This window comes from Cucurbita moschata, unplaced genomic scaffold (assembly GCF_002738365.1).
Source record: "Cucurbita moschata cultivar Rifu unplaced genomic scaffold, Cmos_1.0 Cmo_Scf00018, whole genome shotgun sequence".
Lineage (NCBI taxonomy): Eukaryota > Viridiplantae > Streptophyta > Magnoliopsida > Cucurbitales > Cucurbitaceae > Cucurbita > Cucurbita moschata.
This window is the reverse complement of record NW_019268534.1, coordinates 2,194,766-2,220,815: the sequence shown is the minus strand read 5'-3', so window position 1 is coordinate 2,220,815 and position 26,050 is coordinate 2,194,766. Positions and strand designations below refer to the sequence as shown.

Genomic DNA, 26,050 nt, shown 5'->3' with positions numbered 1-26,050 from the left:
ACGTTCTTTTTAGATATGATATTGACGTGGGTTCGAGAAGGTATTAGGGTTTAGGGTCGATTTTGAATGCATGCCCACCATGAGTAGTGGGGGTAAGGCGTGGCCAAAAATTTGACCCCTAAGTCAAAATTGGCAATTTGGCATTGCCTACTCACAAATTTGTCTTCCTCTTTGCAAATTACACACTTTTCCCTTTTTCTTCCTTTAAAATATCTCTCTTTTTATTCTTTTCTTTGGGAATCTTTTTTAAACACTCTTTTATCTTTTTATATTCTTTCTCCAAATCCCACCTAAATATTCATGTTTCTCATCTAGTAATTATGTTAATACACTAAACAAAAAACAAAAAAACAAAAAAACATCCTCGTAATCGTCAAAACCTACGTCGATTTGCTAAACTTGTAACTTTATAAGTAGATTATGTTTCGTAAAGTTCTCAAAAAGAATTTGTAATGAGATATGTTTAAACCTTATTTTGTTTAAAATCCTTTTGTGTTAAAGTCTCACGTCCACTGATTAAAGGAAAATTCTGGATATACAAGTAAGAGACATTATCTTCATTGGTATGAAGTTTTCTAGAAAAATCAAAGCATTTCTTATAAAGGTGTGGAAACATCTACCTAGTAGACACGTTTTGAAATCGTGAGGCTGACGATGATACGTAACGAATCAAAACGGACAATATTTGTTAGTAGTGAGCTTAAGCTATTACAAAAGCCACGAGAGCTTGACAATATCGTATCATTATAGAGGGTACCCTAATAGAATATAAATTCAACGTAAAAAGGGAGACAAATTGAATAAAACTTTGGGGCTCTTTTATAAAGTAGAAATAGCTTTTTGTGGTGTGTGTGTTAGAGGCATGTGAGGCAGTGTTAGAGAGAGAGAGAGAGAGTAAAGAAGATGGATGGAGATGCAGAGGGCACCACCAAGCCTCCACTGCCCTTTGTCATGTCGTTTTACCCCCACTCTCACATACCATGTTTCCACGAACTCAAAAAGACACCCAAACAAAATAAAGTTTCAAACTTCATATAAACCCTAAAAAGATCTCGAAAAAAAAATCAATTTTGATTCTAAACTCGTCGAGTCGAGTCGTATTGATTCTAACCCTAAATTTTTAGTTTCTTTAGCTCATGATTTGCTTCCCTCTACAATCGACGTGGGATCGGTTAGTGTTTTCTTTAACACACGGCTCGCTGTGATCTGGCTCTGATATCATTTGTAACAACTCAAGCCTACTGTTAATAGAAATTGTCCGCTTTAGCCCGTTACATATAACCCGTCAACCTCACTGGTTAAAACGACCTTCGATAGATGTTGTAATTGTTGGATGAAAGTCCCACATCGGCTAGTTTAGAGAATGATCTGGATTTATTATCAAGTAATACTATATCCATTGGTATGAGGCTTTTTGTGGAAGCCAATGCTCAAGGTGGACAATATCATATCACTGTGGAGATTGGTGATTTCTAATATGGTATCAGGATTAAAAGTTTATGGTTCAAATTGTTACAACCCGACGTGTCGGTTTTTTTTTTTCATTAAACAATTACCAAAATTCTCTTATGGGGTTTCTTTTTTTGTTTTGTTTTGCTTTAAAAGCAGGCCTTTCAGCCACTCTCCCACTTGTAGTTGTCTATTACATTCCTTCTGCAATTTACAAGTATCAAAACCTGTTTGCACCAATTAATAACCTTAAATCCTCACTTTTTAAGCCTAAAGCTGTGACCAAAAACATGTTCTTTTTAGTTCAAAAACAGCTTTTGAATCTCTCCAACAACAGCAACAATCAGCATTTTAAGTACCAGATTCACTGAAAAAAAAGCTCTTCAAGGCATCTTTGGTTCTTAATATGGCTTGAATTACTAGCTCAACAAGAAGAAGAAGAAAAACCCATCTCATTCGTCGTTTTTAAACCGAGAAAAATTAACGTTCGGGTAAGTAGCCGAAGAGGCCAAGTGATTAGGGTTTCATTAGGGTTTTTATCAAAGTTTCACACTTTTATAAAGAATGTTTCGTTCCTCTCTCTAATGGATGTGGGATCTCAGACACGGAAAGCACTACAACGTATGATTACGTTTCTTAATCTTTTCCGAAAGTTAATTTAAACATGTTACAATAATCATCCTATAATTGACAATGATTTTGGCTTTTATGAGTACTAATGACCTCATTAATAGGCAGGCCTATAAAGCTTGAAACTTTAGGGTTTTGTTTTTGAAAAAAAATATAGAAATTTTGTCAGATTATTGAAACTAGATTTGGGACCAAAGTGAGGCATGGTTATGGGAAGAACATGGGAGGCTTATCTCCAATCCCACTGCCCTTTTCTTCTTCCTTTTTCTCATACACTCAATGCCACTCTCCATTTTGTGTATTAAAGGTCAATGCCTACATGAATTTGGTCGGTTCCACTGCTCAAATAATCAATCCAAAAGTAATAATTTCAACATCAACCCTTTGATTCACCTTCCACTTTCACTTAAAGTTGTGTTTTTTTCTCATTATATAGCCAAAGATTCAGCCTTTCTTGCTTTGTGTTCATCCCATGTTGAAATACCCTCTTGGGTTCTTGAGAAATCCAAGTAATTTCGTTGAAGAAAGTGTTTTTTGAGTGTTTTGAGACATACCCATCTCAAAAAATGTCTAATTTTGTGTTGTCATTGTCATTTTGGGTTACTTTTTTGTGTTGTCTTCTTTGTTCTTCTCAAGCTCGATGGCATCATCATTCCAAGCAAAAACACTCTCACCATCATAAACGTAGCTACATTTCACATCCTCCTACTCCTTCTCCTTCACCAGGGGACGGCGATTACATTAACGAAACGAATATCTTCGACGTTCGAGGCTTTGGTGCTGTCGGTGATGGCGTTGCCGACGACACCGAAGCGTTTAAGATGGCTTGGGATATGGCTTGCCAGAGTGACGACGCTGCGGTCGTGCTCGTTCCTTATGGCTACTCGTTTATGATTCAATCAACAATCTTCACTGGCCCTTGTCATGGTCATCTCATGTTGTGGGTTGATGGCACGTTGATGCCACCGGATGGCCCTGATGCCTGGCCGAGGAATGCTAGTCGCCGGCAGTGGTTGGTGTTTTATAGAATTGATGGGATGTCCTTAGAGGGTGGAGGTGTGGTTGATGGGCGAGGTCAAAAATGGTGGGATCTTCCTTGCAAACCACACAAGGTATTCGTTCGATCTTCTTCGATGTTTAAGTAAATGTCTCTGACGTCTAACACGAAGATAATTTTAAACTTAGGGACCAAATGGAACCACGTTACCCGGACCGTGTGACAGCCCAATTGTAAGTTCGTGCTGACCATATGATACTTCTCTATTAAGATCGGTATATGATGAAATTACTTACAGTGTATCGCATTGTAATGATTTTAGGCTATAAGATTCTTCATGAGCTCGAATTTGACTGTTCAAGGACTTAAATTCACAAACAGTCCCCAGTTTCACTTTAGATTCGACGGCTGCAAGAATGTTCATATCGAGTCGATTCATATTAAGTCTCCGGGTTTTAGTCCCAACACTGATGGTATCCACATCGAAAACACAAATGGCGTCGGGATATACAATTCAGTCATTTACAATGGTAAGTTGGTTGAAACTATATTTTTGCTAAGATAATGAATTATAAATTCTGATTCTACTCATCATTATGTAGGGGATGATTGTGTATCAATTGGGTCGGGTTCATATGATGTAGATATCCGAAATATCACGTGTGGACCAAGTCATGGAATCAGGTATGGTATAAATTAGTAGTAGTTCAATTAGTTAAGATATTAATAATTTCCTCTTCTTACACTTTTTTATTTCGACCCAGTATCGGAAGTCTTGGTGTTCGAAACTCGAGAGCTTGTGTAACAAACATAACGGTCAGGGACTCAGTGATCAAAGACTCAGACAACGGTGTTCGGATCAAGACATGGCAAGGTGGCTACGGAGCAGTAAGAGGAATAACATTTAGCAACATTCACATGGACAACGTTAGGAATCCCATCATTATCGACCAATTTTACTGTCTAACCAAAGATTGCACCAACCAAACCTCAGCTGTCTCAATATCAGACATAGAATACACAAACATCAAAGGAACATACGACATTCGAAGCTCGCCTATGCACCTCGCCTGCAGCGACGCCGTCCCGTGTACCAACCTAACATTGTCGGAGATCGAGCTCCTTCCTGCTCAAGGAGATATAGTATTGGACCCTTTTTGTTGGAATGCTTATGGAGATCTTCAAACACTTACCATTCCCCCTGTCTCATGCTTGCAAGAGGGGCTTCCTTCTTCTATCAAATTAAACAATGACAATGAGTATTGTTGATCCTTACCACAACACACAATCATATGTATATAAAATAATCACGAATGTAGTTGAAACGAGGCCCGATCAAATTTATATGTCCTGTCACACGATACTACGAAAACAACTCCTATTAAGTAGTTGATTTATAGCTACGTTATATCATGATATCTGTCAACTTTGAGTTAAAGATGTACTCGAACGTTATTCGCACTCCGAGTATATGCACAAAAAATTGCACTCACCCACCAACATGTCTCCTTTTTGTTCTTTTCAAAATGGCATGCATTCATGATGGTGTTAGTCCTTTTCCCAAAACAATGATCTTAACTTTTTGATGAGTGGATTGGGTCTATTCTTTCCATTTCTTCAACTCGATTTTTACTTATTGTTTAAGCGTGATTGTAGGTTGGTCGAGTTGAGAAAATGACAGAAACGTATTAGGTAGGATAGGTTTTCTCATGACGTATAAAAGAAAATGAGTTCAACATGTAGGGGACGAAATTCGAGAATCTTTGACAACTCGCTCGAGGTCATATGCTTTAACCCATTGAGTCATACTCGAGCTTCTCTAGAAATTCTCGTATAATTTTTTTTTTCTTTAAGTTTAAGAATATTATTAAAACTTTTGAAAATTTAAGGATATTTTTATTAATTTAGCCAGACATTTTAGTTCATGCCATTACGAATTTATAACAATCTGATCTCTGAGTTTTTGTAAGTAATAATTCCGTCCCTTCGATTTAATATTTAATATTCGACTAAAAATTAGAAAATTAAATTATTAAGACGAAATTAAAAATGGGATTAAATAATTAAAAGAGAAAAGTATATTATAAAAATTAAATAAAAAGGGAAAAAAGTGGGATTTGAGTGGAAGGTGGTGGGCTCATTTGGTATGGCTGTTCTGTAGCACGCGCGACCATCAACAAACAAACCAATGTCCCAAAGTTTGGCACGTCGGTGCACACACCCGACCACCCACCCGACTCGGGTTAGGTTAATCCGAACATAACTCAATTAATTAAATAATATATTTTTTTAAATAACATGCCACGTCATCTATCATCTATATATTTGGGCCAAGCCCAACCCTATGCCTGAACGTCCTTTTTTCTCATGGGCCTTTACGCGGACTTTTTCAATATTTTCGGCCCATAAAGCCCATTGAAAAATCATTATTATATTTTTTAAAAATGATTTTTTAAAAGAAAAAGTAAGATTTTAAAGTTAAATAGAACAAAATTACTTTTTCAGATTTAATCCAATAAAAGTGATATCTTTGTGCTTTGATGTATTTTTTTTTATTAATTAAAAAAATTATATGTTTAAAGAGAACTTAATAACTGTATAAAACACGCTTTTGAAAATTAATTCAAAATAATAATGACTTTTTTTTTCATAATTAATAAATACAATTATTTTTTAAAATTACACTAAAATAATCCCCCCTTAATTATTTAGCCTTTTAATATTTTCCATGAATTAATAAAATTGATGTCATCCCCCTTTTTTTTATTCTATTATTTTTCTCTCACGACAATGATTTGTGTACGGATAATAATAAATGCAACAAAATTGGAAACATAATAATTATGTCTCAATTTCCCACTAATTTCTCCAAATTTTATCATTACATTTTGAACCTTTTCAATCGACAACAAAATAAAATTAAAATAAACAGTAAAAATATACGGTAAATCAAAGATCGACCATTTAATTTCTTACTTTACAGTTATAGGATTCCATAAAGGAAAAAAAAAAGCTCGAGCGATATAAAAAAATAATAATTTATTATTAATTACGAGTGTGAAATGGAGATTTCGAACATCTAATTTTTTTATTAAAAAATATACACGATAGAAAATTATTTTAATTTCATAAAACTTGAATAAAATTATTTAAAATAAATCTTGTAAAGCTCGATTATTACAATATATTAAAAGATATAATAAAATAAAAAGAATAGGAAACGTGACAAATGACTGTAATTATTTAAAAAAAAATTAGGTAGGATGATTGAGACTTAGAAGTCTATGGAAGTCTTATTATTATTTTTAATTATTTTAATTATTGTATTACAATAATGTTGGAGGTTGAATTACTGTCCCCTCAACGACTTTTCCACAAAGTCCACGTATTTAATTAACTACAAATTCACATATAATTCATATGTTTTTTTTTAATAAGTTAAATATTACTAAAATATAATTGACTTTAATTGACTCCTGAAGTCTAAGCTTCTAAAGTCTTATTTCAAATATTTACAAATATATATATATATATATATATGGAAAAAGTTGTTGAAATTCTTTAATGATAAAAATATTTATTTTTATTTTTTTAATTTTAAGATATTAATGAAGTTTCTATGTATTTTTTAAATCAATTATTTTCATAGAGAAAACCTAAGAATGATAATATTTTAATTTATTTTAAAAAATAGAATGATATTAGCAAAATTTTAAAAGTAAATATTTTTTAAAGTATAAAATAAAATTAAATTAAAATAATAACTTGGAAAAAATTTATTGTGGGCCCGAACGTGTAATGCCACTACACCGACAATGACGTCATTATGACAGCGTCAGCAAGCCTTGTAAGTAAGCTCTACACAGTTTTAGCAAACCACGTCAGCAAGCCTATGAGATATAATGACTTCACCGACTCCAAATTACCTGAACACCCTCAAACTCCGCCGCTAGTTGGAGGGCATTTTCGTCTTTCAATTGTACTTCCAAGTTTCCACAGCTTATATAGCCCGGCCAGTTCAACCGGTTGGTAAACGAGAATATCGCAAGTAAAGCTTTGTCAGCTTTTGTGTTTATATTTTTAAACGAAAATTCAAGAGGTTTTTTTGGTGATGGAAAATCAGAAGCGGCAGCCGCCGCGGGGGACAATCGCCGAGGAGGAGGAGGCGGAGGAGGAGGTGGAGATGGAGACGTTTTATGCCCTGGTGAGAAATTTTAAGGAAATTCGTGATCGGTGGAGGAAGGAGGTGGTGAACGGCGAGGGCGATGAAACGGCGGCGGAGAAAACGAGGAAGAGGATGAAGACGACGGAATCGGTGCAGAATCAGTCGAGTTGGATTTTGAGGTTCGAGAGAGAGGATTTTGATGATGATTTACAAGTCGGAGGAGCGGGTGTGGAGCTTCCGAAGCGTTGTTGTCTTGTTAAAGAAGACACTCCGGTGGCGGCGCCGCCGTCGATGAAGAAGGAAAAGAAAGTGGCAAGTGGAGTTGATTGTTTGGATCTTAATTTGTCACTCTAGAACTTGTTCGACTTCAAATAGGTTTAATGTCCTCTTACCATTCAGGTGCATCACAAGAAAAAAATATGTTTTTTTTCCCGTAGAGATAGACATGCTCGAATGAGACTAATTTATTTATGGAGTCTTTTATTTATTTAACTTGGTAAAAAAATCTCTGTCCCGAAATCTAAGTCGGTGTGGCTAACTCATGCTCGACAATGGCACGAATAGTAGGAGTGACAAAACATCTCAAAATTTTGATTTATTCTCTTAGCTTCCTTGCATGATCGACTCATATAGAATCAATTTTGTGGTGGTATAGGCAACGACTTTCATTTTTTTTTAAAGTATATCTTAATTATTTTATATTCCAGAGTGTTTTTATTTGGATGATGTCTCCATTCATTAATAATTATTTAATAAGATCTCATATACTCATTTATTTTTTATTTTTATTTTTTATTTACTAAATTATTAAATTTCTAAAAATATATAACAATTTCTAATATTTTAGTTTTTTTTCTTTTTGAAAGTAATATATTAATTATGAATTTTGAATTATGAATTATATTATTATAATTGTCAAAACTAATTTAAACGCAAGTTAGAAAGGTTTTTATGGGTTGAACTAGAAAGTTTGGGTTGGTTGGATTAGTAACCCAATCCAACCCTTTGTTTTTGGGTTAGGTTGTCGGGTTGTTCAATTTTTTATTTGGGTTCATGAAGATGTGACACGAGGTTCGGTTCTAAATTCATACCCATCTTGAATTGGACTGGGTTCTGAAAAAAATCAAACCTAACCTTAAATGGTATATAACCCAATATAATCATTATAGCTCGAGTTAGATTGTGTCGGGATTTTCGGGTTGGGTGTACACCCCAATAATCCTTAATTACATGGCGAGGGGGACAAAAAAGTCTTTTGACCACGTTCAACCATTCCCTATGGGCCTTTGGTGACCATGAAGAGTTGGAAGTAAATGGGCTTTTGGTTTTGAGAAAATGGACAAAAACACAAAAAATTCCCCAACGTGAACTACGAGGCTTCCGATCAGCTCCACACTCTGCTCCGTCTCTGATTCTGGCATACAACTTTCCATGGCGGCAACCGCGACGAAACCCACCGCTCTTCTCCTTCCGTTCCCTTCTCCTCTTCCAAAACTTCCTCACTTCGCTTCTTCTTCTTCCATCACTCCAAACTTCGCCGTCAGATTCTCTCAGTTCAACCTCGCCTACAAGCCTTCCAATCGCCGAATCCTTCCTCTAGTCAAGGCCCAAGCCTCTCTCGGTATCCATCACTCGCCTCGCATTTTATATATTGTGCTCACAAACGGATTTTGGATCTTCAGCTTCTCAATTTTTAATATGCGGTTTTCTTTTCTTTGTAGATTATGTGCCTGATTCCAAATTTTACAAAGTGGAGGCGATCCTCAGGTACGGATAGGCTCCATGGTGTTCTCTATTGCTACATTTGGAGTTTGTGAATGTAGATTTTGTCATTTTCTTTAGTTTATAGTTTGGATTTATCTTTTGAAGACTTTGAGTAATCTTGCTGAGTTTGTTGCATCTGATACGTATTTATCTGTGTGCTATGTTGGTGTATATGGACGAGATAGGCCGTGGAGAATCCAAAATGTTTCATCGGTAAGATCTGGTTAACCTTGAACACGGTCATTCGTAATTTCCATTTGGAATATGCAAAATCTCGTTTGGTTTTTATTGTCGAAAATGAAATAGTTGTGTAATGCACTGAACGGATGGTCGATATGGTAAAATTAGGGCACCTGAGACTACGGGGGAACAGAATTCTGTGAACTTTGAATTTTTTGGCATCATAGGAAGCGTAGTTTAGGATCATAATATTGAGGCTATCGAGGGAGGGAAATCTACCGGTTGATATCATACTTGCATTTCTAATTGGTTGCATACTACCAATTGTGTAATGCAATGAACGGTTGGTTCTCGTCCAGAATGCTAACATTAGCGACTCATGTCATGTTAAGAACTTCTTAACCTTTAACCTATCTTACCTGACAAAGATGTATACATTATATGAGCTTTAATGATCGCCAAAGAATGGAGATTATGCAGATTTTTGTTGTTTAAATATCCTATTTTGCAAAGCATTTGCATTAAGTTGTTCTATTGTTTCTTTGGGAGGAAAATAAAGGCATTGCTGAAAATGGGTATTCGAGGTGTCACGGTATCTGAAGTGAAGGGCTTTGGTTCTCAAGGTGGATCCACAGAGAGGCATGGTGGTAAGTTTTTCTTTCATGATTCTCTCTGTCTTGGTGCATGGTGGGGAATCTATTTGTACATGTGAGTCTGTTTCTAGATTCTCATGTCATTTCCCATTAGTCATTCCTGATGTTTGCTTATGATTCCAAATAACTTTATTCTCTTTCATTTACTGTTTAGGGTCTGAATTCTCTGAAGACAACTTTGTTGCTAAAGTTAAGATGGAAATTGTGGTCGTTAAAGAACAGGTAAAATAATTTTTGCACATACATATTGTGCAAACTACTGCATTAGAATCCATGGGTATTATGATTAAATTTAAGTATCCTTTTATCAGGTTGAAGCTGTCATAGACAAGATAATTGAGGAGGCAAGAACCGGCGAAATTGGTGATGGCAAAATTTTTGGTAAAACATAACTTTATTTTTGTTAATGGCTCAGCTCCTTATCTGCTTATGTCGTAATTGTTTGCTTAATTTATATTCTTTGAATCTACTGTCCTGTTTGTTGAGCGGTTCATTTGTGTTGTCTTTTTATTTCACTTGTTTGATTTCTTTTTTCATGCATTACCATTGACACTAGTTTCTTATGTTAACTGGATTAGCACCTTGTGTTAATTATTAGGAACGAACTAAAAAAATGGTAAGTTTTCGTGATGCAATGTGAGATAAATTGTTTTGTTTTATAAGTTTAGTGATAAGGAATCACTACAAAGGAAGGAAAAGTCAGATTCAAATTACCTTGTTGATCGAATATCTCAAGGCAAGAATACTGGTTTGAGATTCGAATTACTTCACAAGTAAGATCGTACATGTCTAGCTTGAATGATTCTAAACATGCAATCTAAACTACTATAGAATTGCAAAGAAACTTAGCCGTTGACTAAATGAAAAGGTAAGAACACTTAGCCCTAATAATAAGGAATCACTCCCAGGGAAAGTAAATTTCAGATTACCTTATTGATCGAATATCTCAAGACAAGAACACTTGTTTGATATTCGAAACACTCCACAAGCAAGATCGATCATGTCTAACTTGAATGATTCTAAACATGCCATCTAAACTGTATAGAATTGTAAAAAAACTTAGTCCTTGGCCAAAAGAAAGCACAAATGCTCTTTTTACTACATTTTCCAAGTCTCTTTACAAAGATAACAAACGTGACTTTATATAGCCTCAAAATGAAAACACTTAACCTTAGGTAAATTTTATTCAAATAAATAAAAGCCTTAGACACAATAACTCTAGATTACCATCCACTCAAAATGTTAACCATCTAAGAATAAATTAAGCTTGATTAAATGCTATACTCGAGTTAAGGTTAAATTTTATTCAAATAAATAAAAGCCTTAAACACAATCACTCTAGATTACCATCCTCTCAAAATGTTAACCATCTAAGAATAAATTAAGCTTGATTAAATGCTATACTAGAGTTGATTTTAAGACGAAGCACATGGACTTTACTAGAGTTCATCATTTAAGTTATCATGCCCTATGCTTGCAATCTGGAGCACGTATCTAAATGCACACACATGGAAGAAAAACGAATCTCGGAATTAATTTTTCTTTATTTAATGAACCCTTTTAGACTCCTATCGAACTTCTGACACATTTTTCATCTTCACACAGTGATACCAATCTCAGACGTGATAAGAGTTCGTACAGGTAACTTGTTAGCTTTGGTCAACTATCAAAATTTCAAGTGGCCTCTATGAAACTTAAAAAACATTAAGATTATTTCATTTCACATTGGTATATGCTTGCCTTATATGATGCCTAATCCACAGGCGAACGTGGAGAAAGAGCGGAGAGGATGACTGGAGGGCGATCCGACATGGCTGTTGATCGAGTATGACAATAAGGAGAAAATCCTAGCCGATGAAGATGTTTTGAGTTTGAATCATGTTTCCATGATCTTGCCGATGCCTTCCTCAGTCCTGTGGAGAGGAGAAATAAAATAAATTGTAAGTTATAAGTTATAAGTCAGTTAAGTCGCTGCCTCTTGTAGTCATAAAAATGAACCATATTCGGCAATAATCAATGCCCAAGTTACTGCACCATTTCCTAATGTACCACTGATTTTATGTTAAATGCTACCGCTCAATACTTTTGTAACTCAATAATTTAGTAACAGCCTTCACAATCCCTTCAACAATCCCCTCCCTTCGAGACTCAGTGTCCTCGCTGATACTCGTTTCTTTCCCCAATCTATGTGGGATCTCACAACTTTTGTTTTAAATTTTCCATATGCGGGTGTATTTCATGTAAAATATAATTTTTATTTCATGGTTTTTAGTTCTAATAATGGCAAGAGTAGGGTTAGACCATCATCGATTTTTGAAATAGTAATAGGTGCCTTTCTTCATCTTTTTCCATTACATTCGTTCATTTTTATGTTATCGTCCTTTTTTGTGTATGTTACTTATCGTTTTATATTTAATTAAACACACCTATCAATTACACTCTAATTTATATGTCAAATTTTGAAAAAAAACGGCATTGTTGACTTATTATAAAATGATTTTGAGTATATAACTTCAAATTAAATTGGGAAGTGTTTAATTAGAATCGAAGTTTTATAATATATAAAATGACCAAAATATCCTTAAATCAACCCTCTCGGATCTCTCCGCCTTCACTTTCACAGCTACCGACCCTACCGCTATCGTTGGCAATGTTTCTTTTAAAATTTTTTTTTTTATGTAGGGAATCCAACAAACTCCCAATTTTTTTTCCAACATAAGTATTTGGGAATGGATCAATACTATCCCGATTACGGATAAAGAAGCCGACCTGAGATTCGAATTTTTTCTCCCAAACAGCACTTACAGTTTAAGCAACGTCATAACGGCGTCATTGAACCACAAGAAAAAAGCTAAGAAAAAACGGTGCAAACGAACGTTTTCTCACGTCGTGATAATATTCATTTTTATTGATTTTTTTTTTTTTATATTTTAAATAAAGTATATTTTAATTTTATAAAAATAAGAGCCCCATAAATCACGAATGCGCGATTGATTGCGAAGGACAGCTTCTCTCGTGTGCAGGAGAGAGAGAGAGAGAGAGAGAGAGAGAGAGAGTTCTATCGTTCTATTTGGGGCCGATCTCTCTAATCCGCCCTCATCAAGTCCCGTAAGTTTTTCGTTCAATCCCTTCTCTCATTTCTCTCCAAGATCTCCCCACAATCCTGTGGATTTTGCCCTTAATTTTGATTCATTCTGCTTGGATCTGTCCGCCTGGTGATTCCCTCTTTGTTTCCTCTTTGATCTTCGGTTTATCTTGGAATTGATTGTTCTTTCATGGGTTTTGATTAATTTGAATTCGCTGATCTGGGTTTCTGTTTTCACTAGCTTCATGTTTCACGCTTGGATCTGATCTGACCCTTCTCTGCTTTGGATTGCGTTCGGCATGTTTATAATCGGATTTGCGTTGATGCATGTGTTTTCTTTTGTGGGATGATTGTGTTTCCATTGTAGTGGATCGGGCGGTTTTATTGGGGATCTTTTTTTTATGCTTTTATTGTGCTGTGTCGATTACTTGGTTTTGGCTTGAATTGTGGATGAAAATGGCGTTATGGTCTTGTTCGTTGTTTCATTTTGAATCTAGGGTATTCAATCTTTGAATCAAAATACCGGATCCTCCTCTCTTTTGGGTTTTATTTACATTTTTGGCTGATTTAAGTATCTGATGTCAGTGTATTTTAAGGGAGGATTGTTCTGGTTTATTTTACTGATGCAGGCTTGTTGTATTTGTTTTCAGTTTACTTGAAAAATGGGGCTGTCTTTCACCAAGCTTTTCAGCCGGCTCTTTGCCAAGAAGGAGATGCGAATTCTCATGGTGGGTCTTGACGCAGCTGGTAAGACAACGATCCTTTACAAGCTCAAGCTGGGAGAAATTGTCACCACCATTCCTACCATTGGTAAGTCGTTGTATCATATCCAACTATTGAATTTATGGATCAGCAAATGGCGGCATTGATGCTTTCTGTTTACAACAATTTGACGCTTTGTGTCTTGATTGTATCGATTGAACGTGTTTGTTTAACTTGACAGTTCCCTGTTTGTTTGCACCATCATGTTCATCATCACAAAAAATCTGAGTTGTTATAATGAATTGTTGTTTTATCTATGCGTAGTTGAATTTAGAATGGATCTCTGGCTAATTAATCTAATTAAGAATCTAGGACCTGTAAGGGCTTGTGCTTTCATCTCTGATTTTTGTAATATTGGGCTGGTTAGAGGCTATGAGTGAACCATACAATCATAACTTTCTGTCATAGTTGCACGAGATTCCCAAAATGTTGCCAAAGTGGGCTGATTGAAACAGTGATCTATTCATAGGCTAACTGACTTGCATATGAGTGTGCAGGTTTTAATGTTGAGACTGTGGAATACAAGAACATCAGCTTCACCGTCTGGGATGTTGGGGGTCAAGACAAGGTACATTGATTGGTCCTATTCTGTAATGTTGGCTTTCTACTTTCTCTGTTCGATCATTCGAGGTGCTAAACTTCTGACAGTGTTTTTTTGAATTAAATGATAATGTTGCTGTCGTTGTACAGAGTTCCTTGAGTATGGTAGATTTGTAACATGATAGATGCTTGTTCTTAATCTGTCAATGTTGATCGATAGATGTTAATATCTGGCGTCTTATATGCCTTTATACTTTTTCGTTGCATTACCTGGCTTTTAGTCACAAGTATAGATTTTACAAGTGAACCCCTCTAAACTTTTGAACTTTCTTAGGAGTGTTGAGTTATAATTTTCTATGTAATGTGTATATAATTTGATACTCGTGCTTTCACGGACTCTTAGATGCTAGCCAATCATCTAGCACATGGGTAATACTAGCTTTTCTCTCTTTGTTCTCTCCACTGATTTGATGTCTGTTTTGTTCCTAGATCCGACCATTGTGGAGGCATTATTTCCAAAACACCCAAGGACTTATTTTTGTGGTGGATAGCAACGACAGGGACCGTGTTGTTGAAGCTAGGGATGAGCTGCACAGAATGTTGAATGAGGTACTTATAATAAAGACCGATTATCAGATTCCGATAGCCTTTGCATATGCTACAGGAAACAGTTGTTTCATTCTAGTTTATTGTCTAAATGATTACATGCGTTGCACTTACAGGATGAGCTGAGGGATGCAGTGCTTTTGGTATTTGCCAACAAGCAAGATCTTCCCAATGCCATGAATGCTGCTGAGATCACCGATAAGCTTGGTCTTCACTCCCTCCGACAACGTCACTGGTACATTTGATGATCATCAAACTCTTTACTCTTCCAATGGCTTAAACATTAAGGTAGTAATCGAATGTCTTGAAATCCCGTTTCAGGTACATCCAGAGCACGTGTGCCACATCCGGTGAAGGGTTGTATGAAGGACTTGACTGGCTCTCAAACAATATTGCCAACAAGGTAAAACATAACAATGTTCAGACCCATCTTTTCACTCTGGGATTTTGAATCTAAATAATTTTCACTGTCTAGTTTTATTTTGTCTCGGGATAACATAATCTGAACTCTCGTGTACAAAATTGACTAGCTTCTGGTTCAAGTTCGTGGACTCGATAATATGATTGTGTTGTTTCTCGTCATTTGCAGGGATAGATGGGTTTCATTTGAAGTGGGATTGCTTCTGGAAATTGAAATGAAAGTCATTTTGTTGGTTGCAGTCCCTGTGATCTATAAGGATGTTCCGGGTGGATGATTCCTAGGTTGGGTTTGAATTCTGAATAATGAAAGAAAATTTTGAAGTATTTTGTGGTGTTATCGACTCAATAGCATTGTTTTTATGTAATGAATTAATGATGCTTCTTAAATAGATGGATGTATTTGTACGAGAATCATGTTTTTGCTATTTGAAATGGATTGCTGAAAAGAAATCACCTTGTAACTTTATTCGATTACATCAACAATGCCCTTGTATGCTCCTTCCTATCTCCATCCCCAAATCTTTACCTTGGATTTGATTAGGTTGTAGTAGAAACTTAGCCACCATTCCCCAACTCGATCGACCGAAGAAACCTTTCATCCAACTCGATCGAAGAAACCTTTCATCTTTAGTGGAACTTCTGATCTTCTTGACTAGATGGGGATTAGATGGTAAACGTGTTGGTTTTATCTGACATTTGATTGCATGGGCTCACCGTGCACTTGTATGGTCACGCACATGGTTACATGGGTCGGTTTGATTGTTAAACCCAAACCGGTAGTGAACACTATGTTGCCATAAGAACTTCTTCAAACCCTTATCCTTGTTACACAAACACCAAAAAAAAAAAACTCAGGCTCATTTCAATCAACTCAAAGAATGAACTTAGATCCGAATCATCTTTAAACCAATCATTTAAAAGTAAATAAACATACAATCTGGTTACGTGAAATGATCCAAAACCAAAGTAATCCAACCCGGAGAGAAATAAATGAATTCCAAAAATCTTCGGCAAATCCAAAGAAGGTTTTCCTGTACGTTCATCACAAAATATTTCTAGATCCCAATACACCCAATGCCAGATAGCTGCTAAGAAGCACAATCCAGAAAACACGTATGAACAAGATATAACGAACATACCTTGTCTCCTTGTCTCCACATTGGATATGTCTCCTTGTCTCCACATTGGATCAAGAACAGGAATAGAGGGATAAAAAATTGCTAATTCGTATAGGACCATTGAATCGGCCCAAACAAAAACTAGAGCTGTATGCATTATATGAACAGAAAGCAAACGACCGGGATCATTCAATACAACCGTATGAACACGATACCAAGGCAAACCCATGGAAATACCCCTTTATCAACGAAAAATAGACACTACGTAACTTTATTGCACATACAAGACTAAAACTATAACGTGACTAATACACGATTGAAAAAAGTTGCATGGCTAATTGCTGGAATCCATATTATCATCCTCATCCAACTACGCATCAACAACATATAAAAGTGAGCACAAGATTGTTCTAGACGTTCTTTTACCATAGCTAAACGTTCTTCATCGTCGTTTTCCCTTATCCTCAAGGAATGTTCTAGAGCCATTTTTGAACCACGGAAAACTAACACTAATGGCTTCAAACTCATCCATATCTATATTAGAAATGGATATTATATCTTTTTCCTTACGAATTTGTGTTGACCTATACCCACAACCAAAGTAGCCTAACAAAACAATATCCTTAAACAAAACAATATCCTTAACCTAACCAAATCAAATCAATTTTGGATTAGGGTTAGGTTAATAAAAATTGGATTTTTATTTGAATCTAAATCTCAAAACTTCACTCAACTCAATCCATTGGTTGGATCCAATATAGGGTTATTAGCTATATAGACTCAATAATGGGAGAACCTTCTAATTTGACTATCAAAATTAAATCCCAAGTTTTAATATACATTAAAATAATAATAGTGGAGGAAATTAAATTATTTATATTTTCTACCCATAGAGAATATAGAATATGATGCAAAATAAAAAATTAAATAAATTTTAACCAAGGCTTAATTCTCACACTAACAGCTATGAAATTCCCTTTGTTTATAACATTGTTGTTTGTTAAAGATGAACATACAAAAGGTTTCAAACTTTAGACCAATTTTAAAATAAAACACACCATAAAGAATTGTTTTTTAAGTTTCAAATGTAGTCTACGATTCCAAAACTATTTTCAAAAGGAAGCTTAGAAGAACTTATTCGTATAAATATGTTTAGCATTTTATTTAAAAAAAAGATAAACAAAATGTAACGATCGACGTTGAAGTTTCGTTGAAGTTTCCAAGCAAAACACGTTGAAGTTCCTATGATTGAGCCACAAAAAAAGAAAGGTGTTCCTTACTGGTATAGCTAATGACTTTCAATTGCCATTTATCCTCACGATCGCTCTCATTTGAATGTGGTCTTGGTTCATTCATGTACCTTCTGATTATCAACAAGGATTTGTTCAAAACCCACGTATATCTTGAGCCTATTTTTTATGACCTTTTCCGAGCATCTGACCTAATTCACCAAATCCAAAATGACTCCTAACATTAACCCTCACTCTCAAGTCGTGAATATGATCTTCCTGCTTCCTGTTCGACTTAGCCCTTGGCCTAGTCGGTAGGTTCTAAAACGACCCATATAATCAAAAACAAAACTTTGATTAAAAGATAATGGTAAGATTAAAAGTGTTCAATGGAAAGATGTGATTATAAAAAGTGGGTCTCACTCACTTATAAGTGCCACTGAATTTAGACCCTTCTCTTTGTTTATCTTCCCAATTGGGAGTCCTCACAGCTAAAATGCCCACAATTTGTTACATATTATATGATTCAAAGAATGTTAGGCCCTTCTTATTAATATTTTATTATTTCAACATTTTGACTTTGACCTTACCTAATCTATTCTCCCTTCTTCTTAATTAACAAATATTTATACTTTTGTTCTTGCTATAATAACTAATTTAATCATCGTCTCGATTATAATTTCTTCGATCATTTGTGTCGACTTGTAACGATCCCTACCCAGGATTTACGTTACTTATTCCTTCTAAGAGTGAACACTATTCTCACAGACCAACACGAGTCTATATAAGGATTCTCTTATCTAGATGTAGTTTCGATTCATTTATGTGCCTCTTTTTTATTTGGGTATCACACAAAAGATCGTATCTAATGACGATTTTGTTCGATCTTCGATAATAAAACTTACAAAGAACGAGAAATTTCCCTTCAAATATTGTAAACTATATAACATACCACAAAGATCGCCCTCATTGGGTGCGATGATTGAAAAAAAAATGGAAATGATGAATTGTCACTTTCACTTTCTTTTTTGAACTTTTTTTTTTTCCTTTCCCAAATTAAAACCCTTTGGAATTCTTGGGTCATTATTGAACATATCAAAATAAGAGGGTTACAACAAAAATCTTTGATTGAAATTATGAGAATTTATGACTTTTCTTTTCTTCTTTCGGAAAAACAAAATCAACGTCGTATCTAACAAATTAATCATCGAAGAACTTTAACAATTTTTTTTTTTTTTTTTTACCGATTTAAGGGTTAAGATTGACGTTTATGTAAGTTTAGGGTGTGTAATTTGAAGCGTTAGAATGGGTACTAACTCGATAAAAGTTGATATCAAATTTGAATTTTTGGTTGTTTTAATGTGTTGTAATGATGATAGGTGTAAGGGTGTAAGAAGGTGATGGAAACAAAAAAGGGAGAGTTTGAAGAAGACAGCTTCAAATAAGATGAGTTTACAGCATTGAAACGCAACTTTGGGCGGTTTTGGCTAAGAGATTTGGTTCTTAAATCATTCAAACATCTCTTCTTTCTTTGTCTAATTACTTTTCCAAATCAACGTGGCAGTTTATAATGCATTCATTTTCGTTATCCAATCAGTAGACACGTTTTAAGACGATAAGGTTGACTGCGATACATAACGAGCCAAAACAAATAATATTTGCTATCGGTAAGCTTGAACGGTTACAAAGGGTATTAGAGCCAGACATCAGGCGGTGTGCTAGCGAGAACGTTGGCCCTTTGTGGATTGTGAGATCCCACATTGGTTGGAGAGGGGAACGAAACATTTCTTATAAGGATGTGGAAATCTCTCCCTAATAGATACGTTTTAAAATCATGAGGTTGATGACAATGTATAACGAGCCAAAACACATGCAACCACGGTCCTAGAATTAAATGATAAACACATGCAACCACAATTAGTATAAAATTAATTTTGGTGAACTTTCTTTTTTCACGAACCTCATTTAAAGGGTATCTTTCAATTTTAAGAGACAATGATTCTTTACAAATTCACCCGAATGTGTAACCCTAATTTAAAGCAGCCAAACATATCCATATATCATTATTATCATGTGAGAAAGATTTGAAACATGAATACTATCTGTTCAATTGAGACAGACCCATATCTAATTTACTTCTAAACTTTGCTAACTTAGAACCGAATCTACAAAAGCTAATCAATTAGATGCATAGCTACATGAAAGAAACCTAACCCTAAGTGTAGATTCTACTATAATAGCCTTTTTGTTGAGTTAATAGTAATAACCTAAACAAGGCTGCTATGGTTTTTACAAGTGTGTAGCGATGATAACGATAGTTCAATTCTTTTCTTTCATTTCAACCTTTCAAATCGAACTGAGATTTAAAGGGTTGTCGTTATTCGTTATTGTAACAGTCAAGTTTTCTCTATCGAGCTTCCTCTCAAAGTTTTTAAAACGCGTCTACTAGAGGGAGAGGTTTCCAACATCCTTTATAAGAAATCTTTCGTTCTCCTCCCCAACTGATGTTTTGAAATCAATTCAAGCATAGTTTAATGGATAAGACACAAATTTCTCGACCATAGTTAATTGATTTTTTTTAAGGAAAAAGACGTTGTCGTAAATATCAATTACCATTAAGTCAACTAAGGATAGTTCCGTAATTGAAACAACTTAAATGTATTTTTTTATTTAATGTAATTTTAAAAAAACTAAATTATATAGTAAAAAAAAAGACATGTTTTTATTAAAAAATAAATATATATTCGTACATAAACGTTTAAAATTAAGGAAGCATGTGTGACGTGGCACCCATTGATTCTTATATATTATTTTTATAACAATATTCTAATTTTGGTCCATCATTTCCACATTCACATTAAACTAATAAGGGAATTTAAATTAAAGGGTTAAATGTGGAATTATTTTAAATTAATGGGTCACTAAAAAAATTATTCTTTTTCCATCTTCAATACAATTTGGATATTTCTAACTATTATTCAATTATTAATTAACCGATATTGTCCACTTTGACCTATTATGTATCACTGTCAGTCTCACAATTTTAACCAATTTTTGGTTAAGTTTCGAGCCAGAACTTAAAAGAGAGTTATGCGAGCAGACACTCATCCGAGTGAATCGAGAAAAGAAAAACTATTTTCAAACATTTACCGGATTTAACTATCTACTATATATAACTATTTACTATATATAACTTTACCGCTTTATCGAGTACCAAATATAGCTTTATCGAAGTTGTTGACCAACCTATAAACAAGAGAGTTGAATCCATAACAGGTTAACGCTCTTGTTATATTAGGTCAATAGAAGGTATGAAAAAAATTGGCCTTAATAGTCAACATGACAATAGCCCGGCGTTGACTTGCTTTGTTTTTTCCAATACAATGGTTGCAACCTACCTACCACCAAATTTTGAACAAAACCTGTTTGCTTCGATTTCGTTTGATAACCATTTTATTTTTAGTTTACGAAAGGTCATCTTATAATAAACGCTACTTCTACCTATATGTTTGATTATTTTGTTGTCAACTTTATTTTAAAAATCAAGTCAAATTTTGAAAACTACGAATAAGACGTTTATAGAATGTTGATTTTCCATCTTACAATAGGTTCGTTTTGAGTTGGATGAGATTCTATCGGCCGAACTTTGCGAAATAGGGTTAGCTTCAACTCAATTAAAATATGGGCTAATTCCAAACTCGATTTTCATAATTTTTAACACAATAGAGATTTTTTTTTGAAAAAAAAAATAAATAAAAAGATATAATTAGTCATCATTATTTGACACACTTGGTCTAAAACATAGAGCAAACCTGACTTCCAAACAAACTACCAAATAAAAAAATGTCTTCAAAAAGGGAAAAGAAATTATAAAAAAAAAAAAAAATAATAAGTTGACCAAATTGAGAAAGAAAGAAGACTTGGACTCACCTTTTTTCCTCCCAAGTTGCCAATATGGGTTTGCCACGTGGAAAAATTACAAGTCAAAGGGTCAACTCCATTTAATTAAACAAATAAATATTATGAATATATTACATTAATTAATCACTTAATTAATTAATCACTTAATTAACATCCTAATCTTTCATATTATATATATATATATATATATATATATTATATATACATATAGATGGTTGGATAGTCTCTTCATAGCCTTTTCCTTTGTTTTTTCTCTCTTTACCTTTTCTCTGTCTTATCAAAAAATCCCACTTGGATTCTGAACCAAAAATCCATTCTTTGCCCGATGGATGTTAAAATGAGAGGCTTTACGGCGGAGGAGGCGGAGGAGGGCGTCCGGAAAGGCCCCTGGACGGTGGAGGAGGATGCTGTTCTCTTCAATTACATTCACTCCCACGGCGAAGGCCGCTGGAACGCCGTCGCTCGTTGCACTGGTTTGTGTCTTTCCCGGCGGCGCGTGTAAATAGGAATTTATTATGGGTTTGTTTTTTTTAATGGGAAATTTGTGAATTTGTTTTAGGTTTGAAGCGAACGGGTAAGAGTTGTAGATTGAGATGGTTGAATTACTTGAGGCCAAGTGTTAAACGTGGTAATATCACTCTCCAAGAACAGCTCTTGATTCTTGACCTCCATTTTCGATGGGGAAACAGGTGAATTATCCAATTTTTCAAGTTTTTCTTTCTTTTTTTCATCTGGGTATGCTTAAAAATTGAATCTTTTAATGACCCACTTCCAAAAATGGAGTCTTTTTTTATTGGAGGAAAAAAAAATGATGGAATTGGAATTGGAATTGGAATAGGTGGTCCAAAATTGCCCAATATTTACCGGGAAGAACAGATAACGAAATTAAAAATTATTGGAGAACCCGAGTTCAGAAGCAAGCTAAACAACTTAAGTGTGACGTGAACAGCAAGCAATTTCGTGATGCCATGCGATATGTGTGGATGCCCCGTTTGTTAGAACGGATCCAAGCCTCCACTGATTCAGTTACTGATGTCGTCTCTGCCTCTACTGATGTCGTCCCATCTCTCGAACAAACCCAACCATCACCTTCGAGGTGTAGTTGGGTCAATCCTCATATGACTCCCTCAACTTCGTCATCAGACTCTGTTTCTAATAAGGTTGTTAAATCATTACAAAATAACGACATAAATTCAAAAGGTTATGATATATCTAACCATTTATTTGTATGTATGATATAGGTTCAACTTCAAGTTTTTCCTGTTTCAGACAGGATGGAAGACTTTAGCTTGGTTGGTACGGGCGAGGAGGAGGGGATGATGATGGTAGTGCAACAAGGTTGTGACGGTGAAGCGACGAATGGTTGGATAGGTGGCGGAGAGTTATTGGAGGATGGGTTTTGGGATGGGGAAGACATGTGGTTCTTGTAGGAACAATTTGGTGATGTGTTTAATAAGAACATTAGATTAGAAATCCTCCAATTTGAATTTGGTTACGTGACGGAAAATGTTATAAATAGGGGAATGAATGACTTGACGAAGTAGAAGTGTAGACTAAAAAAAACATGATGACAAACAAGCAACATTGACAGCTTATGATGTCCACTACCTTCGTAACATTTAGTTTTGTAAGTTTATACATTAATGTTTTGTCTTAAATTACACACTTTGTCCTTAATAATATTATGTTTAATTTAATTACGACCATTTTAAACCTTTACTTTTCAATAACAAACGTCTCGCCTCTAGCCTAAGCTCACCAGGTTGCTCTTCTCTCTTCGCTCTCTAACTTATGTGGAATCTCACCATCAACGTTGGCACACCAGTCATTGTCCGACTCTGATACAATTTATAATAGCCCAATCCCACCATTAGCAGATATTGTCCGCTTTGGCCCATTGTGTATCGTTGTTGTTCCCCTTTCCAACCGATGTGAGATCTCATAATCGACGTTGGCACACCACCGAGTGTCTGGTTCTCATACCATTTGTAACCGTCCAAGCCCAAATATTGTCTGCTCTGGTTTGTTACCACTAGCAGATATTTCTGCTTTTTCTTGTTGCGTTATCACTCTCTCGGTTTTAAAACGCATCTACTAAAAAAATCATTAGTCAAATAAAGCTATAGGTCTGAAACGAGCAATTATAAGTTACACAATTATTATAGATGAACTCTTTTATTTTATAATAAACATGAGAATGTTTTTTTTTTTAATAAAAAAAAATGAAAGATGACCTCTAAATGTGAGATATTTAGAATCAATCATAAAGGATGAACTAAACATATGTCATACATGACATCGTGTGTGCCACTTTAATGTTGCTATTAATTTTTTTTAAATCTTATTCAACAATGCTTTCATTCATATGTCACCTTACACTTAGTGGATTTATGAGGTTTATTTCATTACATTTATTTATTTAAGGTTTCATTTACCATTTACCTTTTAATCATTTTTACGGCTGAAAATCAAACCAAATGAAATAGGTCACGGTAGAAGACTAGGAAAAAAACTCAACAAGATGAAAAATGAACTCGGCTTCAGCGAGTACAGTGCCAACTAATTATCGGGTCAATTAAATCTGATCCTAACTTATTTATAATTTAGAGAAACTCATATCATCGTGATCCTAAGCAAAATAATAATAATAAATAAATAAATAAATCTCCTTGCTTCAAGTAAGACACATTTAATTTTAGAGTTTTTGTGATTGAGTCACCGAAAAAGAAGATGCACCTTGTTGGTATAGATAGTAACTTTCAATTCTTTTAAGTTTTTGTCACCCATCTTATCCTCAATACCGCTCTCATTCAAATGTGATATCGGTTCATTTATGCACCATTCTTTTAGTCAGATATTACATGACTTAGTCAGAGTTTGAGAGTGGAATTGAGCTTACTCTCAAATACTTTGAGTGGAGGCATGTATTTGACATGTTCGGTTAGGCTCGAGTTTTGCCGTCTTTTTATATTGGTTGTCTCTAAACTTGTTTAATCTTTAACGATTATTAAATATGTATTTTTATTTTTTTAAAATAGAAAAAAAAAACAAATTATGCAACACTTAGTTAAATTTTAAAGTTAGGAGTACTAAATTAATCTAAATTTATGGTTTAATTCGAGGAAAATAAGAATATTTAATTTATATGGTTCCTAAAAATAAAAATGGGTTGATAAAAATAGGGAAATATATGACTCATGCTTACCTCATCATGATCACCATTTCCACTCACAAACTCAATAAATAAATTAAATGTTTTATATTAATATCAATACATTTCTTTTTCTATATTAATGGATTTTTACGTCACGCACACATCAACATATTAATATATATATATATTTTTTTGCTTCATAATTCAAGCATTAATTCTTAACCTTTCTCTTGAGAAAATCTATACATCATTAAATTTCTTGTGGTAATAGTGTAATTCGAAATCCAATCCCTAACGATCTCCCGTAGTCTCGGTTATTCGTGCACCATTTTTTACTCAGGTGTCACATGTCCACCAACTTTCGTCTTGGTTCGTCCCCAAACTACATCTTACTGGGAGATATACCGCTATAACACCATTTGTATCAACCCTATTCCCAAGATTCATAATCCAAATTTGGCATCTAATGGCCCGAGCAATCTCCTACATTTCCAGCGATATGGTCACGTTACCTACTCCTCGTTTCTAAGAGTAAAAATTATTCAAACAAACCAACGCGAGTTCTTTCTGCATGTTTTATCTTCACTCACATGCCTCCTAGAAAAATTCTTACGAGGTCATCTGACATAGAATTGCTCCAAGTAAATCACGTTTAACTGTGAAGATCATATGATTAAGCCACCGAAAAGAAAGATGCACCTTGTTGATATAGATAGTGACTTTCAATTATTTTAAGCATTTTTTTAGTCATTCTATCTTCAAAATCCCTCTCACTCAGGCGTGATCTCGATTAATTCATGTACCCCACCTTTACTCGGATGTCACAAATAGCAACATTCTGTCAATTAGACTACAGTTTTCCTTCCTCAAAATATTGTTTTAGCCTATAATATTACTCGAACATTGGGGATAATTATTCATTCGATTAAAGAAACACGAACTAACTCCACTACCCTAATTATATTGGTTGTATAAGAATCATATCCCTCTCTATCATATCCATTTAAATTAAACTTTTTTTTTCTCGAACATAAAATAATCAGTCAATATTATCTCGATGTTGATTTAGTGGAGGACGTAACTAGCACGTAGGTGGTCACAAAAGTAAAAGCCGTGAGAGTTCAATTCCCTAGAGGATTGCCCCACATACGTAGGAGGGGAGACCCTAAACACCATATAGATATGAATCAAATCAGCACTTTGGGATTTTAATATGGAATACAGCCATGGGTTCTCCATTATATACCAATGGCTGAGTTGGGACAATTTGTACCCAACAAAATACCCCTTCCCAATGGGTCCTCTACAGTCCTTAGTGGAGTACTATATTCTTAGTGACCCATGTGATTGGTCTGCCAATTGGGTCCATATATATTC

The 26,050-nt window shown here is 34.7% G+C and overlaps 4 protein-coding genes across 6 annotated transcripts; all 4 read left to right on the top strand.

Moving 5' to 3' along the window:
- The first annotated feature begins 2,534 nt into the window (after positions 1-2,534).
- LOC111456199 (polygalacturonase At1g48100) lies at positions 2,535-4,486 on the top strand. Its single transcript, XM_023098004.1, has 5 exons — positions 2,535-3,191; positions 3,265-3,309; positions 3,399-3,606; positions 3,679-3,760; positions 3,841-4,486. Exons 1-5 carry the CDS (start codon positions 2,646-2,648, stop codon positions 4,343-4,345), a joined length of 1,386 nt encoding a protein of 461 aa, XP_022953772.1. The 5' UTR covers positions 2,535-2,645; the 3' UTR covers positions 4,346-4,486.
- A 4,095-nt stretch (positions 4,487-8,581) lies between these two features.
- Positions 8,582-11,947, top strand: LOC111456457 (nitrogen regulatory protein P-II homolog). The gene is made up of 8 exons (XM_023098318.1): positions 8,582-8,862; positions 8,963-9,008; positions 9,191-9,218; positions 9,745-9,832; positions 9,993-10,060; positions 10,150-10,219; positions 11,444-11,479; positions 11,602-11,947. Exons 1-8 carry the CDS (start codon positions 8,673-8,675, stop codon positions 11,667-11,669), a joined length of 594 nt encoding a protein of 197 aa, XP_022954086.1. The 5' UTR covers positions 8,582-8,672; the 3' UTR covers positions 11,670-11,947.
- Positions 11,948-12,807: 860 nt separating this feature from the next.
- Positions 12,808-15,725, top strand: LOC111456396 (ADP-ribosylation factor-like). Of its 3 annotated transcripts, none has more exons than XM_023098239.1 (7): positions 12,808-12,946; positions 13,574-13,733; positions 14,183-14,253; positions 14,715-14,834; positions 14,948-15,066; positions 15,153-15,234; positions 15,421-15,725. In XM_023098239.1, exons 2-7 carry the CDS (start codon positions 13,586-13,588, stop codon positions 15,424-15,426), a joined length of 546 nt encoding a protein of 181 aa, XP_022954007.1. In that variant the 5' UTR covers positions 12,808-12,946; positions 13,574-13,585; the 3' UTR covers positions 15,427-15,725. The 3 variants fall into 3 exon arrangements, with proteins under 3 accessions (XP_022954007.1, XP_022954009.1, XP_022954008.1); XM_023098241.1 differs by having other exon boundaries at positions 12,818-13,053; XM_023098240.1 differs by having other exon boundaries at positions 12,938-13,048; positions 13,570-13,733.
- Positions 15,726-21,739: 6,014 nt separating this feature from the next.
- LOC111456421 (transcription factor JAMYB-like) lies at positions 21,740-23,213 on the top strand. The gene is made up of 4 exons (XM_023098273.1): positions 21,740-21,992; positions 22,079-22,208; positions 22,358-22,679; positions 22,761-23,213. The coding sequence occupies exons 1-4, from the start codon at positions 21,845-21,847 to the stop codon at positions 22,947-22,949; spliced, it is 789 nt and encodes a 262-aa protein (XP_022954041.1). The 5' UTR covers positions 21,740-21,844; the 3' UTR covers positions 22,950-23,213.
- The last annotated feature ends 2,837 nt before the right edge of the window (positions 23,214-26,050 follow it).

Coding starts and splice junctions, on each gene's coding strand:
- LOC111456457 (XM_023098318.1), top strand. CDS start 8,673: ATGGCGGCAACCGCGACGAAACCCACCGCTCTTCTCCTTCCGTTCCCT. Junction 9,009..9,190: donor AAAGTGGAGGCGATCCTCAG/GTACGGATAGGC, acceptor TGGACGAGATAG/GCCGTGGAGAATCCAAAATG. Junction 9,219..9,744: donor GAATCCAAAATGTTTCATCG/GTAAGATCTGGT, acceptor AGGAAAATAAAG/GCATTGCTGAAAATGGGTAT.
- LOC111456199 (XM_023098004.1), top strand. CDS start 2,646: ATGTCTAATTTTGTGTTGTCATTGTCATTTTGGGTTACTTTTTTGTGT. Junction 3,607..3,678: donor CAATTCAGTCATTTACAATG/GTAAGTTGGTTG, acceptor ATCATTATGTAG/GGGATGATTGTGTATCAATT. Junction 3,761..3,840: donor GGACCAAGTCATGGAATCAG/GTATGGTATAAA, acceptor ATTTCGACCCAG/TATCGGAAGTCTTGGTGTTC.
- LOC111456421 (XM_023098273.1), top strand. CDS start 21,845: ATGGATGTTAAAATGAGAGGCTTTACGGCGGAGGAGGCGGAGGAGGGC. Junction 22,209..22,357: donor CATTTTCGATGGGGAAACAG/GTGAATTATCCA, acceptor GAATTGGAATAG/GTGGTCCAAAATTGCCCAAT. Junction 22,680..22,760: donor CAGACTCTGTTTCTAATAAG/GTTGTTAAATCA, acceptor TGTATGATATAG/GTTCAACTTCAAGTTTTTCC.
- LOC111456396 (XM_023098239.1), top strand. CDS start 13,586: ATGGGGCTGTCTTTCACCAAGCTTTTCAGCCGGCTCTTTGCCAAGAAG. Junction 14,254..14,714: donor ATGTTGGGGGTCAAGACAAG/GTACATTGATTG, acceptor TTTTGTTCCTAG/ATCCGACCATTGTGGAGGCA. Junction 14,835..14,947: donor TGCACAGAATGTTGAATGAG/GTACTTATAATA, acceptor TTGCACTTACAG/GATGAGCTGAGGGATGCAGT.